Consider the following 15,849-nt stretch of genomic DNA (forward strand, 5'->3'; position numbering starts at 1 on the left):
CTGGGCTGCCCAAAACCATTGTATGCATAAGTAGATCATATAGAACTGGTTTCTACAGCTAAATAGTGTGTGTGTGTGTGTGTGTGTGTGTGTGTGTGTGTGTGTGTGTGTGTGTGTGTGTGTGTGTGTGTGTGTGTGTGTGTGTGTTTGTGTGTGTGTGTGTGTGTGTGTGTTTGTGTGTGTGTTGAGCACTACATTATGGGGACCCTCAAGTAATACCAGTATTTTTTTTTACCTTGTGGCAATGCTCCAGACTAACTATTTTTACTGGGAGCATTGTAAAGCCCCCGACTAAAGAAATGTAGGAACACAAGCAGAAAATTTAGGGGCACACCTTAAACCAGCCTGCAATACAATCATTCACATATTTTACCTATTTAAAATGTATTACTGACAAGTGATTCGATAACGGACTTAACTCATAGAAATTACAATGTGCAATATTCTTTTAATTTTAAGGTGATTTAATTTAATTTGAGACGATAATTGATATAGTTTTGCATTAATGTGTGCAGTTACTGAAAATATTACATGTTAATTTCTTGTTTATTTCATGTTTATATACATTTGACAGTAAAGCTTGAGTTGGGAAGCTTACAAAATATATTTAATTCACAACAGTAATGTGGAAAATCTAATTTTTATGTAGAAAATGTATGTAATGTACTCTTAGTAAATGTACCATTATTCTTCTATAGTCTCTTGGAACTGACCAACAACTTCAGCGAATATGAGTACTTTGCACAAGAGCACAAAGAACTTTGTAACTTTTCTTACTTCATACAAACACAAAAAAGGAGCAAAACTCTGACAAATCTTATTTCCTGATGATTTCATATTTTATACAAGTGATTTTATAATTGTTATTTTATCATTTCCACATATAAAGGAAAAACTATAAATGAATGACTAATAAGCCAATAAGTGCTTCTCTGCTGCCATCTACAAGGTTATAATGGTGAATTGAAAGTGTTTGTTCACCACTGTGTATATTGGTCATCCCATTAGAAATAACCTTCAAACTGGATCATTTTGGAGCTTTAAAGTTCTGGAAAACATTTGTGTGAAATGCTTGAAAGTAACAATAAACTGCTTGAATTTCTCTCACTAAAGGTTTTACAAACCCTGAAATGAATGGTTATAGTTAGAGTTCCTGGTTTCCTATGTAAGCGCCGTTTGATCTGTTTATAATATTTATAATTATAACAAATATTTTTCATTAAAAAGGTAGAAATTCAAATCACCTCCATACAGTATGTCAAGGGCATTTACAGGGATGAATCAGACAACGCAAGTGCATCTTTTGTTCAGCAGGGGGCGACATTGTTCCGTGAATTTAAATTCAAAACTAGCTCTGAACCTAACCAGTGTGTGCATGGTAGTGCATCTCAAGACTAATGAGGAATAAAATTAAGACTGGATGCACAATTTATAGACTATATGATTGAAATGACTTTCACTTGAAAAAACAGTATTGCCACTGGAGTTGCCAGGTAGGATGATTCTTAATCAGCACTTCTAAAAGGTCAGTTATTTGCGAAATATACAGTAATGTATACAGAGACTTTGAATACTTTGATACACACAAACACTTGGTGATATGCAGCATAGTAAAATTCCTTTATTTTTCGATTAATATCCCCGCCACAATCTCCTTATCTCTTTCCACGCCAGTTCGTGGCTCTGTCTCCTCCCACATTCTCCTAAAGAGCAGTAGCGCTCCGCCTCTCTTTCTTCGTCCTCTTAAAGCTGTTCACACCCGTCAGATGTTCACTATTGAGACTTGCACAGACACACACACACGCGGTGGCGGAGCTGCTGTGTGACGATACGAACGAATGTAGTTGTGAACAGTAGTCATAAAGATAGAGGAACTGCAGTTGTCTATGTAATTCAGCAACAACAGACCAAACTGTATTTCTAGGCTGGTTTCTTACGTTAAAAGCAAGTGGATTCAAATATCCTTCATTTGTTTATTTTGTGGTTTATCCACGCGACATCGGACGCCGTTGCCAGAGCGTTAAACGCCGCCAGTATTGTGACTCTGCACGCGCCGCTTTGTGGCATGTTTGAGGGCCAAAGCACACGGAACTGAAGTCCTCATTCCTCCTGAACAGGTAATAATATAACGTATTTAATTGCCTTAGGTTGTTTCTAGTACATATTTCATAGGACATTTCTCTTTTAAAGCATGTGAAACTTTTTGAAATGTATATAAATTATTCTAGTTGTCATTTTTTTAATAGAGCCTTATTTGTAATTACACTCTTTATTGTAACCTCTTACTTGATTTTTTTATGTTCTATCAAACATGTCTTTCGCATCACATTGCTATTCTTCAGTGCTGTGTTGCAAAATAATTAATAGCCAATGTCAGCACAGGGTTTCTGGCTCTTGTACTTCACAGCTGTGGCCAATATAAATGGATTATTGGATTATATCAGGTGTGATGCATCATCATTGCTTGTGTGTCCTTAATGCATTTAGCTATGTTCGCAACTACATTTAGCCTCTGCACAACATTAGTGGAAACACGATTAAATTCTCCTCGGAGGGATGTTGACAGCCAGCAGGGACCGGAGGGCGTGGATCGGTTACATGGAAATTCAGACTGATTGGATTTGAATGTGCACTATATAGGCGACCAGATGGCAGTCGGTGACATTGACACACTTGGTGTTGACTCTGTACCTGGTTCTCCACTCTTTGTTCGTTTTTCCACTGTGAATTTTCAGGCGGGGGTGTTTACTTCTGAAAGTTTTTTTTTTTTTTTTTTTTTTTTTTTTTTGCAATCAGTTTCCCCCTCCCTATCCGTTCTGCCTTTAAACACCTGGCAATGATTAGACTCCCTTGCATTTGTTCGCATTCCAGTCGGCTAGACATCAGAGAGGCTTCCAGTGGGTTTTTATGTTGTGTTTGCAGAATTACATCATCTTCTCTGCCTTCATGTTGAGGTTTGGCATGCTCTTTGTGTATTGTGTTGATACTGATCATATCATTGTTCAAAACAATGTCAGTCAGCTCCTAGAATGGACAACAGAGGCTATCCAAGCCACAGCAACATGCCAGTTGTCAATAGGGTACAGAGGTGCTAATAAAATATTGTCTTTCATCCTGAGTGTGATTTTAAAAGTCTAAAAAGTTTAGCGCACATTCCCTGTAGAAAAAGTTATTTGTGATCAGTGTTTATTCTTGCATCTTTGGTAAACAAAACAACTTTTCTCCTTTTTTTTCAGGATTCAATGAAAATGTCGGTCTGTGTCCACGAGAACCGCAAGTCTCGTGCCAGCACGGGCTCTATGAACATCTACCTGTTCCACAAGTCCTCGTATGCCGACAGCGTGCTAATGCACCTGAATGCTCTTCGGCAGCAGAGACTCTTCACCGATGTTCTGCTTCACGCGGGAAGCCGCTCTTTCCCGTGCCACAGGGCTGTGCTGGCCGCATGCAGCCGCTACTTTGAAGCCATGTTCAGCGGAGGGCTGAGAGAGAGTCAGGACAGTGAAGTGGACTTCAGGGACTCCATTCATCCAGAGGTACTGTGGAAGTGCTTGAATTTGTAGAGTAGTCAAACAGTGTGAAAGGGATAGTTCAGCACAAAAAAAAATGTATTCTCTTATTTACCACATCTCATATGGTTCCAAACCCATGATATATTTTTTTTCTGTGAAAAATCTTTATTTCCTCCCTTTGTAGGACAAAACAAAAACTTAAAAATACCATGTGTTTAATAATTGTTTGAAATGACATGAGGGTGAGTACATGACGACAAATACATTTTGTCTTGTTTTAATTGTACAACACATTGTTAATTGAAGAGTTCTGAGACCTTGGAGTAGCTCTGGAGTTTATAATCAAGTTGAAAATCAGGCCTTTTGGAAAGTAACACGTATAACAGTTTGACTGCATAAAAGTTTTGTAAATGTATTTAACTTTGCACTTACTCTGCATTGTCTAGGTATTGGAGCTCCTTCTGGACTATGCCTATTCGTCAAGGGTGATAATAAACGAGGAGAACGCGGAGTCTCTCCTTGAGGCCGGTGACATGCTGGAGTTTCAGGACATCCGTGATGCTTGTGCCGAGTTCCTGGAGAAGAACCTTCACCCATCCAACTGCCTGGGCATGCTGCTTCTCTCAGATGCTCACCAGTGCACCCAGCTGTTCCAGCTGTCCTGGAGCATGTGCCTCAGTAACTTCCCTGCTATCTGCAAGACTGAAGAGTTTCTCCAGCTGCCCAAGGACATGCTGGTCCAACTGCTGGCACACGAAGAGCTCGAAACCGAGGATGAGCGTCTGGTCTACGAATCGGCGCTTAACTGGGTAAACTATGACCTTGAGAGGAGGCACTGTCACCTTCCGGAGCTGCTCCGTACTGTGCGTCTGGCTCTCCTGCCTGCCATCTTCCTCATGGAGAACGTCTCTACGGAGGAGCTCATCATTGCACAGGCTAAAAGCAAAGAGCTGGTGGACGAGGCCATCCGCTGCAAACTGCGCATCTTGCAAAACGACGGCGTCGTCAATAGTCCTTGCGCCCGGCCCCGCAAGACCAGCCATGCCCTTTTCTTGTTGGGTGGCCCCACGTTTATGTGCGACAAGCTCTACCTGGTGGACCAGAAGGCCAAAGAGATCATTCCAAAGGCAGACATCCCCAGTCCACGCAAAGAGTTCAGCGCCTGTGCCATTGGCTGCAAAGTGTATGTGACTGGGGGCCGGGGCTCAGAGAACGGTGTGTCTAAGGACGTCTGGGTGTATGACACATTACAAGAAGAATGGTCCAAAGCGGCTCCGATGCTGATCGCACGTTACGGTCACGGTTCCGCTGAGTTACGCCACTGCCTGTACGTCGTTGGAGGTCACACAGCTGCCACTGGCTGTCTGCCTGCATCACCATCTGTGTCCTTGAAGCAGGTAGAGCAGTTTGACCCAGTTGCTAATAAGTGGAGCATGGTGGCACCACTGCGAGAAGGAGTTAGTAATGCTGCTGTCGTCAGCGTTAAGCTGAAGTTATTCGCCTTCGGTGGGACAAGTGTGGCCCATGACAAGCTGCCTAAAGTTCAGTGCTACGATCCCTCCGAAAATCGCTGGGCGGTCCCGGCATCCTGTCCACAGCCGTGGCGCTACACTGCAGCTGCTGTTCTCGGCAACCAGATCTTTGTAATGGGAGGCGACACGGAGTTCTCTGCTTGCTCTGCTTACAAATTCAGCAGTGAGACTTATCAGTGGACCAAAGTTGGAGATGTTACGGCAAAACGAATGAGCTGCCAAGCGGTGGCCTCTGGAAACAAACTTTATGTGGTGGGTGGCTACTTTGGTACACAGCGCTGCAAAACCCTAGACTGTTACGACCCCACGCTGGATGCATGGAACAGCATCACTACCGTACCATATTCCTTAATCCCCACCGCCTTCGTCAGCACCTGGAAACACCTCCCAGCCTGAAGCACGCCTGCTCTCCCCGTGTGACCCTGTTGTTCCTACGAGGTAGGTTTTGCAGTCTAAAAAAAGAATTACTAGGCTTAGCAAGCATGTTACTTTTTCTGTAATTAGACCCAAAAAAAAAAAAAAATTAAATGAATAGTAATACCATATCAGTAATCTAATGATACTAGAATATTTAATCGGCAGTATTTATCTTAAAGTGAATATTTTAAAAGTAGTAATTTAAAAACACTGTAAAATGTAATCAATCAAATGTCAAAATCTAGTAGGGTATCCCATTTTCATACTGTACGTCATAAAGTTGTGCTGTTTAAATTCATTTAAAATGAAATGGCCCTTCAGATAAATTTGCTCTCATATTGATTTCAAATCGATTTAGATAAAATGATATAGAAATATTCATTTGTATTTATCAGTTAACACTTATCAGGTTTGACATAAAATTATTGGCTTATCATTGGCTAGAGTTTCTAGATTCCTGTCTGTATATTTGGCCCTTTTATGTATTGCTAGAATCAGTTTTCATTTCATGGTGGACATTCATCCAGAAAATCACATTGTTGTTTACATAATGTCCACAAGTGGTTGTAAGAACTGCAACAGATTTTAAGATATTTTTTCTTTGGAACGCGAAGGGTATTTCACAACGTTTGTTAGTTAATTTTGTGAACCTGTGTTTGTTTTTGTTTTTTTTTTGTTTTTTTTTAATATAAAAATTCCAGTGTTGTAGTTGCCATACACCGTTCCCTCTTTGAAAGTGTACTGGACACATTGACACATTTTACACGGCTCTTTGTGTGTTCATATGCATACTGCATTTGGATATAGAGATTATTTATCCCTCATGATCTGCCTCATGCATACATTGACAAAGACCCTTTTTCAAATCAATGGCAAATTGAGTATTGGCAGAACAATTAGATTGTCTCAGGAAGCAGAGAGGAAAGAAATGGCAAGGCAACATGCTATGAATATCAACCAGTTCAACATAGCTCATGTGTAAAATCCGATAGCTTTTTTTTTTCAGTCTAACAGTTACCCAGTGCTTTTTTTTGTGTCCTCTCTCGTTCCTTCACTACTAGTTTTTTTTTTTTTTTTTTTTTGCTGTTTTTCTTGGTTTCTGTAAGGAGATTTGTCTGTTGTGTATAGGTGTACTAATCTCAGCGTTTCACTTTAATCAATGACTTTCAAAGCTGGTGCATAAATGGATGTTTTATAATAGGTTGCTACAGATGTCACGTCTCCTGAGAGTCCATAAAATAGTGGCTATTTAGCTTTGCTCAGTCTCCAGGAAAACAGGCTTCGGTCACCGCAGGACTGCATCAGAAAAGGGCATCATGCTTTCTGGTATCTACTTCTCAGCAGGGATATAACCAGCAATGCAGTGTGTGTGTGTGTGTGTGTGTGTGTGTGAGCGCTCTGTCTGGTCTGGCTGATATGGAGACTCTGCTGTATCTGATCTGTCTCCAGACTGTGAGGGAGGAAAAAAATGTAAATCCTTGCTTGAAGAATTCAGCCTTGGTCTTTGAGCTGGAGATTGAAGCTCCATACACCTACCAGAGAAAGATGTTGGGTTACACCTGAATTTCAGTGTGTGTGTGTGGGCATATGCAAATCTTCACATGTAAAATTTAGATCCAGAGTTTGTGTGCCTCTGTTGTGAGGAGGCAGCTTGCGGTAGGGCTGAATGAGTTATGAGTATGCAGTGAGGGGCGTTGCACCGTGGGTAATTGAAGCAGAATAGAAGACTTTTATTGTTCCTGAGGGGGAAATTTGTCTAAGGGTGGAAGAAGCAGGAAAGAGAGGTAGGGCAAATAAGGGAGGAGGTAGGGCTCAGAGAAAAGACAGAAAGAAAAGGTGAGTTGTTTAATTTGGATGAGCAGCGTGTTGACAACATGGAGCATGCTAGCTTGAAGTCTGGGCAAAGTTCTGTCCGTTGCAGAATTTTGCATCGTTTAGCTACAGACTTTGTCTAAGTACAGTAAACATATGCTACAATGCATAATCAATATTGAAGTAGACATTGTGCATCACCACTGTTTTCTATTTAAAGGAGTGGCATATAGTATAAATTTCTCTTGAAATTTTGCAAATATGACCACACCTGCATGTACATGCTGGATAAAGCAGTGCTACAATCCCATTATGTAGATAATAAAAATTGACTAATACGTTTGAAGTCTGACTAAATCTTTTATGATCTAACTGTAAGATGTATCTCCTGTGATTGGTTAATCATTGATGAAATAAAGATGTCTATTAAAACAAAACCAAGTAAGTTCAGAGATCATAAATCACTGTCACTTGGTTTCTAGTAGGAAATCTTTTGGCTTGACTCGCATATTGCTTAACTTTAGAGTAAAACATGCATAAGTAAATGAGATGATGTAATTCATATGAGTCATAGCTGTTTTCCATAAATGGTTTCTGCATTGCTGATCACCATGTTTTGCAGTGTGCTGAGATCCTTTATTGAGATGTGAGTTTAGATGCAAAAATCTATCTGGATGCAATAAGAATGGAAAATAAGAACATTTGGGCAAAAATTTTTATTTAATTTTTTAATGAGAATGGCCGTTGAAATAAATGGGGCGGGGGGCATTTATATTCAGCAATTTATTCTTTGAGAGAATGAAATTAATATTCGGAGAATGAAATTAATATTTTATACATTAATTTCTCCTCTCCCTTCATGGCAGGTCATCAGTCTGACTGCAGCAAGAACAGAATAACCCATAATTTCTGATAGAGAGACTCAAACTCCAGGACAGTAGACTAAATAGAACGAGCACCAACTTAACTTCCTCCTCACTGAAAATCAAAAACTGAGGCACTCCTTTGCACTCATTCCATTCCTGACCCTTTGGAACTGGTCATTTAGCTTCGCTTTTAAAGTCTCTGTGACCATGTGCGAGTGAGACGCCGCCCACCTTGACAGGGCAGTTCATTTCAAAGTGGTGGTCCTGCCTTTGTTCACTGAGCCATTCCTGTGCATTTAAAAGACCATGAAGTGTTCTAAGCAAGCTTCCTCCCTATCACAATGAGGAGCCTCACTGCTGGCCAGAGGAGTGGGAGGAGAGAGAAGACCGAGATGAGGGGAGAGGGGGAGGACTGGATAAGGGAGGGTAAACAAAGATTTTCAGTCTTGCTCTTTCTCTCCAACTGTGTTTTCTCACACTCAAACTCCTGCTATGTTTCTCCCATGGGAATGCATCTGGTTACAGAGAATCCTCCCTTTCCTGCGTACACAGACACACTGTTCTCTTTATCTCTTATGTTTTCCCTCTCTCTGTGAAACTGTTTTTTTGTACAAATGTGCTGTTGAACTCTGCAAAGGTTCATTGATGTTCTTTGCTGAAGTATATATTTTATACCAGAACAGACAGAATGACAAACAACATATCTGTATGTGCAGTTATTTTCTTTTTCATAAAAGATGGCCAACAACAAATAGCCTCCGTCTTTTGCCGTTTGAATAGAGGATCTGTGCTGTGGGATTCTTTTTGTCAAACTTTAATGTCATAATCCTCAAAAATGAGAGCATCTTTTTAAAAACATTAGTGATGGATTGAAATGTCAAATAGTTGACTATTTTGAGATTCACAAATTAAATGTTTTTACGTACAACGTGGTTCCAAATTTTGGGTAATAGTTGAAATGTTGTTATTATTATATTTGTCCTTAGCTCGGTATGAAATTAAAAAGAAATCAATGGAAGATAGCCACCATGGTAAAAACTAAGTTTGTTTGTTGCTGCGCTTGTGCGTGTGTGTGCTGCACATACGAGTGTGCGTGTTTATGCCAGGCTTGTGTTTGGCGGGTGTGGGAGTGGAGGGAGGTCATTAAGCCTAAGCTGTGTTCATTCACCGTCAACTCCATGCTGCTTAGATGAAGTGTCACAGTTCGCCGAACATTTTGTTTTCAAAAGCAGCTCTGCAGAATCTACACTCAACCGGCCCTGGGATCGATGGAGGGATGGATTTGGCTTTGCCCGCTCTCGGTCCCGCTGGGCTTCTGTTTGAGTGGGTTTTAATTGGCAAGCGATTCTACTGTAACTGCAGGGCTCTACTGCCCTTTACTGTCATTTATATGAACTGAATGCAGAACTTAGAAGAAAGTAGGGGTTGGGAAGGAAAAGAGAGAGAAAATGTCTACTAACGACTTAATTTAGTCGCTCTAGGGGACTTCAGCTTTCAAATGATCACCTCCACTTCATCTGTCTCCTTTATTTCAAGCTTGAGGCACTGAGAGAGAATACGTGACTTCAGAATGGATATGGTCTTTTGTGGAAGCTTAAGGCTGTAAAACGAAAGTACAGACAAAACCAAAGAGAAAAAACATATTGTTGCATCAAATGCAACAGTGGAGAAAAGAGGAAACCTTTGATGCACCATATTCAGTTGTGCTCTAGGTACCTAAATGTGCCTTCATTAATACCATTAATTATCTGACTGTATGCAGTATTTTAAAGCGTTCAGGCCTGTGTGTGTGTGTGTGTGTGTGTGTGTGTGTGTGTTGTAACGCCTTGTGTTTGCTGTTGAACAGGTGTGAGGATCTGACCGGTTCTCTCTTTTTTTTTTTTTTTTTTTTTTTTCTCTTGAGTGGAAAAAAGAAAAGATAAGGAACCGATTATCTGAAATTATATTTGTGAGATGTTATTCTTTCCTGAAATGCGTGTGTGAATGTGTGGCGAAAATTTGAAGTTCTAGTCTAGCTTTCGAAAATAACATTCCTAATCTGTTTTTGTTTTCTCTTTCCGCAGAATTCTGTGTGTCCATTTGTCGATATTGTCTACTGGATTCCAACTGTGAAGAAACGCTATAAGCTTCCTGTGCAATTTTATGAAGAGATTTCCTCCCATAAGAGCTAACCTAAATATTGTGTACAAAGTCCATTCGCAAAGCTTTTTTTTTTTTTTTTTTTTTTTTTTTTTTTACTTCCTCCTTGGAAGTTTTAAGTACATTTGTGATGTCTCATCGTTCATTTTGTGGAGAATCAGAACTTAGGCTTCACCATGAAAACCAAAAGAACTGCAACGCACCCTGAAGTCCAGTCTGCTTTCATCGTAACCAGCATAATCATCATATTCGTCCCCCACGTTTGTGTAATCGGACCGTTTTTGTACAATGCTGATGCCATGCAAGCTAAAATAGACCCGTATGCCTGTCTTAATTTGTATAATGCATGAAGGATGAGTGGAAGCTTTTGATTGGGAGAACAACAAGAGTTTCAACGCATGATTGGAGATGTTAAGATCCTCCAGGAAAAGTACCTCATGTCCTGATATGTATCTACCTTTTCTCCCATGTTGATGTTAAAAAATAGACCTTGCTCTGAAGAAAAGCTGATGTGGACTCTTAAAGGACTGATAAACATCACAAGAAGAACAGAAGGAAATGTGAGCAAGCGTTTTTTAAGTATTTGTCCTTCACACGTCTGTACGAGGAGGACAGGCTGATGCTGAACTGTTCCTGTTGAACAGACCTTAGCAGCTTGGTGTGAAAATGGACACGGGCACAGTGTGTCCCGACGTACACGTGCCAGTTGTGCGTTTGTGACTAAGTGAGTGCGGGAGAGGCATGTGCCAGCATGTCCGTCTGACCCCACTCAACACCCAATCATACCCCCGCTCCCTCAGAAATAAACAGCGTGAGCATGCCCTCTGAGAAAGCCCCAACAAACACTGTCCCTCCAGCTTCTGATGACTGACCGACTGCAGATCAGGACATTTCTCCCGCACAAGATTTAAACTGTGCAAGACTCTTCTGTTTTGCTGTTTTTTCCCTGTACTATTCTAAGCACATACAGTCACGTAAACGTGAACGACAGAAGGAGAGAGAAAAGAGGTGAGAGTCATTTCGTCACCCTGCGAGGGAATGCAGTCTCTATGGCAACAACGAAACTGTAAATGTAAAAAAAAGACACAGAAAAAAAAGTGCAAACAACTGGTTGTCTGGCTTCACACATTAATAGTCTTAATTTATGATTTTTTTTTTTAAGCTGTCTGTTTTGTTTGATCCATTGTGTATTAACAATATTTTTTTATTTATTGTTAATTTTTCTGCTTGCATATATATTTGGATGTGTAGAAGTTGACCGGTTATTGTACCGCGCATGGCCCAAAACGCTCTGTGTTCCTGCTGCTCTTTTGCACATTTACAGAAGGTCATTTTGACTGAGCAGGTGGAATTTGTAGTGGTCAGCGGACTCTTGAGCCTCTTGTTCATCTGATCAAAAACAGGGAGGCTTGGAGGTCAAAGGTCATTGACAGGAATAAGAATGGGCCGAATGACGTCAGAGGTTCAGATTACCCAGGGTGAGCAGGTCATGGGGGAGTTGGGAGGTTGTTTTGAGAGTTTGGGGGATGGTTTTCTTCAAAACGGAGGACCAGTTCCCCCAAAAATGATGATTGTCATCTTGTACTCACTCTCAAAATTGTCATTTTTGGGTGAACCATGCCTTAAAATTTTACCCAAATGAATCCAGTTCTTTAAGTAATTGAGATGTGCTGATGTGCTTAAACCACAGGTCAATTCATCTAGTGGTGATGGTTCTCAACTGTTTGATATCTTCTACAATATAGATTGACCTTAATCCTCCATCTAAAATGCATTACGTTTCGCTTACTAGAACATTAGTGTAATTTAGCAAGTGCTTTCGACCTGTGACCCCATGCCAAACTGGGGCCAGTATTAACCCTCTGTAACTCTGCTCTGCATTCACCACTCTGTCCGTACTGAAACTCAGCCTGACACCGGGTATCTTTGGGTTGTAAGGGTCCTGTAGAGCTATCTGAGGATTGTGAACTGTCACCAGCATGTTGTAACTTTGACTGTCCCTTATAGTTCCGCGGTGCTGTTAACATTATGATTGGATTAGGAATCTGTCTCAGTCACCTTGCTGGATGCACTCTTAAAAACAAAGATTCCAAAAAGGATTTTTCCCAGTGATGCCATAGACAAACCATTTTGGGTTCTTCAAAGAACTTTTCAATGGATACATTCTTCCAAGAATCTTATTTACTCTAGATATGAATGATGTGTTACAACAAAAGCAGAGAGAGCCCATTATAAACCGCAATGCTGTCTTCAGTTATTGTGACATGACAGACTATAAACGTATGCACCTTTATATTTCTGACACACTCCAAATGCCTGTGCTATTTCTGACATCAGTACAAATGGATTCGGAACTTCTTTTTTTTTTTTTTTTTTTTTGTTAATTGTAGACGGCGAACTATGTAGACGCAGTGTTAGTATGAAGAACATTTTAATAATCTAAAGAGTAAAGGACCTCAATACAAAACCTTTTTAAGAGTGGATGTTGGTTGCTACAGCCTGTGACGTAAAAAGTGATGATTTCATTGGGCAAATTTAATGATGATGAACAAAATGGTGTTTGTTATGATAAAGCTAAATCCCAAAGGTCTTGGAATAACTATCAGTGATGTCTACATAAGGGCAAAGACCATAGTGCTTTCATGTCGATGCCAAATGTGCTTCTTGTAAAGATGATCTGTCTGTTTTAATATTCACTGCAGAGCGACAACAGTGTTCGGGTAGGTTGTATAACACCGCTAGCCGTTTGCTACACTATAGCTGTCGTGACAACACTGCTCTACATGCTACAAACAAATTATATAGCTTTAAAAAATAGAATATAGTATTCCATGCTGTTCAATTGCACAGCAACGGCAAAGTTGAAGGAAAGCCCTAAGAGAGGAAAACCGGTAGCAAGCATTCCTCCCACAAACCCTCTCATCCCCTCCAGGAAATTCTTGCTTACAATGTTTCGGTTAGCCTTTAGGGTCTTACACCCCCTCCATATTTTACCCCCTCCTTCCCCATTCCAGAATACCTTTTCACAGAACACTGCACACTCTGACCTCCAGCCAATCAAAAACCCTGTTCTGTCCCCCCTTGCACAACACAGTTGCCACAGCAATGGTCAACAATCATTGCCCCCTCTCCATTTGAACTAGTAATAGTCAAGTGTTTTGTTTTTCCCTCCTCCCTCCCTCTTGCTCCTTTGCCCTCCCTTCTTCCCGCTCTCCTCCTGCTGAAGTGAAAGAATGATTCAGAGGTGACTCATATGCCTGTGTGCATTTAGAACTCTTAAAAGCTGTATGCCTTCACGAACAGACGCATTGCTAAAGCACTGTCAATGTTGGCCTGTACTGTTGTTTCTGTGGGCGTCATTTTTCTTTTAATTTCTGTATTTGTCGTATTAGAGAATTGTATTGTTATTTTATCTCAACCACTGCGGTTAACATTATTTTGTACAAGTGATTTTTTCACAATGTGAAATTCATGGCTAAATAAAGACAAGAGTTTTTCCTCTTGAGAGATACCGTATAAAAGCTTCTTGCATTATTCAAGTTTTCCTGACTTGTCATAAATGACTTCAATACATGCTTTTATGATCCTGAACTAAGTTTTTTGCTCTTTTATGTAAAGGAATGAAGCTTTTAATTACAGCATGGCTTATTTGGAGCTCATTTCTCTCATATCTGCGCAGCTTTATATGGCAGGCAGCACTTGTCTGTACAATGTATTAAATGGGTGTGTGTTTATTAAGGGCCCCTATAAATGTACAGAAAAGGCTGAGATCATCTTGTCGTGTCTGTCTCTCTCTCTGTGTGTGTGTGTGTGTCCAAGACAGAAAGTAAAAGCTATACGTGACCCATAAGATACTTTCCGTTTTATTTCACTGTTGCCGTGGCAACCCTAACCATTATCTGCAAACTCTGGCAGCTGATGTGAAACCTAAAAATGTAAAAAGACCTCCGCCATAGGCCTTCTATTCTTGCCCTCTTTTCATTTTTCATGGAAGTTCCTCCTACGTTCTTAATCATCGTCCTCTCACCTTGTTCCTGTAATTCCTTAATGGATATCAAATAACCATGTATGGTCTATTTTTAACCATTCCAAAAATTCTGCACCCTGCCCTCAAAAACTACCAGGAATACCATGAGTAAACACACACGGTGACACACAGTGTTACAAACCTTCTCATCCTGAGGACAGGAGTGTTTACATTCCTGTGATAAAACGACTCACTTTCAGTACGTTAAAGAAAGACCCGTTTTACAGGCTCTTGACACATACTCAGGCATGCTACGGCGAGATGATAAGGATGTGCTTAATCACACCCTGAGAAAGCCGTAAAATTCACACTTCTCACAGGCTCATGTAACCCAAGTGATTATAATATATCTCCATAATAATAACAATCCGACTTCATCAAATCATAAATATTAATGTTAATATTGGAGATATTATATAGATTGTGTAATGGCATGGCTATTTCCTCCAATCAAAACTTATTATAAGTAACACTCTACATATACATGCAATAAACACAGTCATATGATATCATGTCCCTCCAGTTCCTGTTGCCAGGCAACATGTCTGTCAGTTCCAGAGAGCTGGCACATACGCTGTGTTTTCTGCCATGGTAAGAGCCTCCTTGGGATGTCACGTGATCTCTTGGCCAATAATAGGTTGCTCTGAGTGAAATCTGATACAATGATCAATCAGGTGTAGAGTGCCTTGCTATTCAACCAGTGGCTACAATAAAAATAGCAGACTAATTGCAAAACAAGTGTCTTTCTCTGATGGCATTTTCTAATTTACACCCTTATCATTCTGTGTGGTTTCTTAATGGGATAGTTCACCCAAAAATGAAAATTCTGTCATTAATTGCTCACCCTCATATCATCAAAAGCCAATAAAACATGTTCTTCCTCAGTACATAAATTAATATATTTTTAATGAAGTCCGAGAGCTCTCTGAACCCCGTATAGATACCAACGCAAGTGAAACATTCAAGGCCCAGAAATGTAAAGGAGGACATTGTTAAAATAGTCCATGTGACATAAGTGGTTCAACAATCATTTTACAAAGCTATGATTATACATTTTGTGCGCAATGAAAACAAAAATAATGACTTTATCCAACAATTCTTCTCCACCATCTCACTGTCCACCACCATTTACGAGGGTACCATGAATCATGCACAGAAAACTGGTTTAGAACAATATGAGGGTGCGTAATTAATGACAGAATTTTCATTTTTGGGTGAATTATATGTGAATGACCCATTACAGAAAGGCTTAATACTTTATAAATAAAGCAAACCATAGAGTATATTTACATATAATATTAACATATTTTTTGCATAACTTGAATAATTTGTTATTGATTGACAAGGCCATTGTTGACCAAATTCAATGCTTTCGTTATTTGATTCCCTCTCAATGGACCTTCATATACTATGCCCTTAAAGTATGTACTCTTTTGGTAAAGAAAAAGTATACACACTTTTGAGTGTGTAGTAGAATAGTAGGCAAGCTTTGGGATATACCATCACGTCACATGATTGCGTCTTTAAAGGGCCGCTCTGTCACA

At 40.1% G+C, this 15,849-nt stretch overlaps 1 protein-coding gene across 2 annotated transcripts; it reads left to right on the forward strand.

Moving 5' to 3' along the window:
* The first annotated feature begins 1,767 nt into the window (after positions 1-1,767).
* LOC113049527 (ectoderm-neural cortex protein 1) lies at positions 1,768-13,770 on the forward strand. Of its 2 annotated transcripts, XR_003276618.1 has the most exons (5): positions 1,768-2,117; positions 3,237-3,536; positions 3,959-5,482; positions 8,140-8,565; positions 10,203-13,770. XR_003276618.1 is itself a non-coding variant. In XM_026211942.1 (4 exons), exons 2-3 carry the CDS (start codon positions 3,243-3,245, stop codon positions 5,438-5,440), a joined length of 1,776 nt encoding a protein of 591 aa, XP_026067727.1. In that variant the 5' UTR covers positions 1,768-2,117; positions 3,237-3,242; the 3' UTR covers positions 5,441-5,482; positions 10,203-13,770. The 2 variants fall into 2 exon arrangements, 1 of the variants encoding a protein (XP_026067727.1); XM_026211942.1 differs by lacking the exon at positions 8,140-8,565.
* Positions 13,771-15,849: the final 2,079 nt, after the last annotated feature.

The sequence above is a fragment of the Carassius auratus genome, chromosome 30 (genome assembly GCF_003368295.1).
Source record: "Carassius auratus strain Wakin chromosome 30, ASM336829v1, whole genome shotgun sequence".
NCBI classification, from domain to species: Eukaryota; Metazoa; Chordata; class Actinopteri; order Cypriniformes; family Cyprinidae; genus Carassius; species Carassius auratus.

Bases quoted from the DNA above. Each gene is read 5' to 3' on its own strand.
- LOC113049527 (XM_026211942.1), top strand. From the start codon at position 3,243: ATGAAAATGTCGGTCTGTGTCCACGAGAACCGCAAGTCTCGTGCCAGC. The intron at 3,537-3,958 runs GTACTGTGGAAG...TGCATTGTCTAG, and splicing joins GGGACTCCATTCATCCAGAG to GTATTGGAGCTCCTTCTGGA.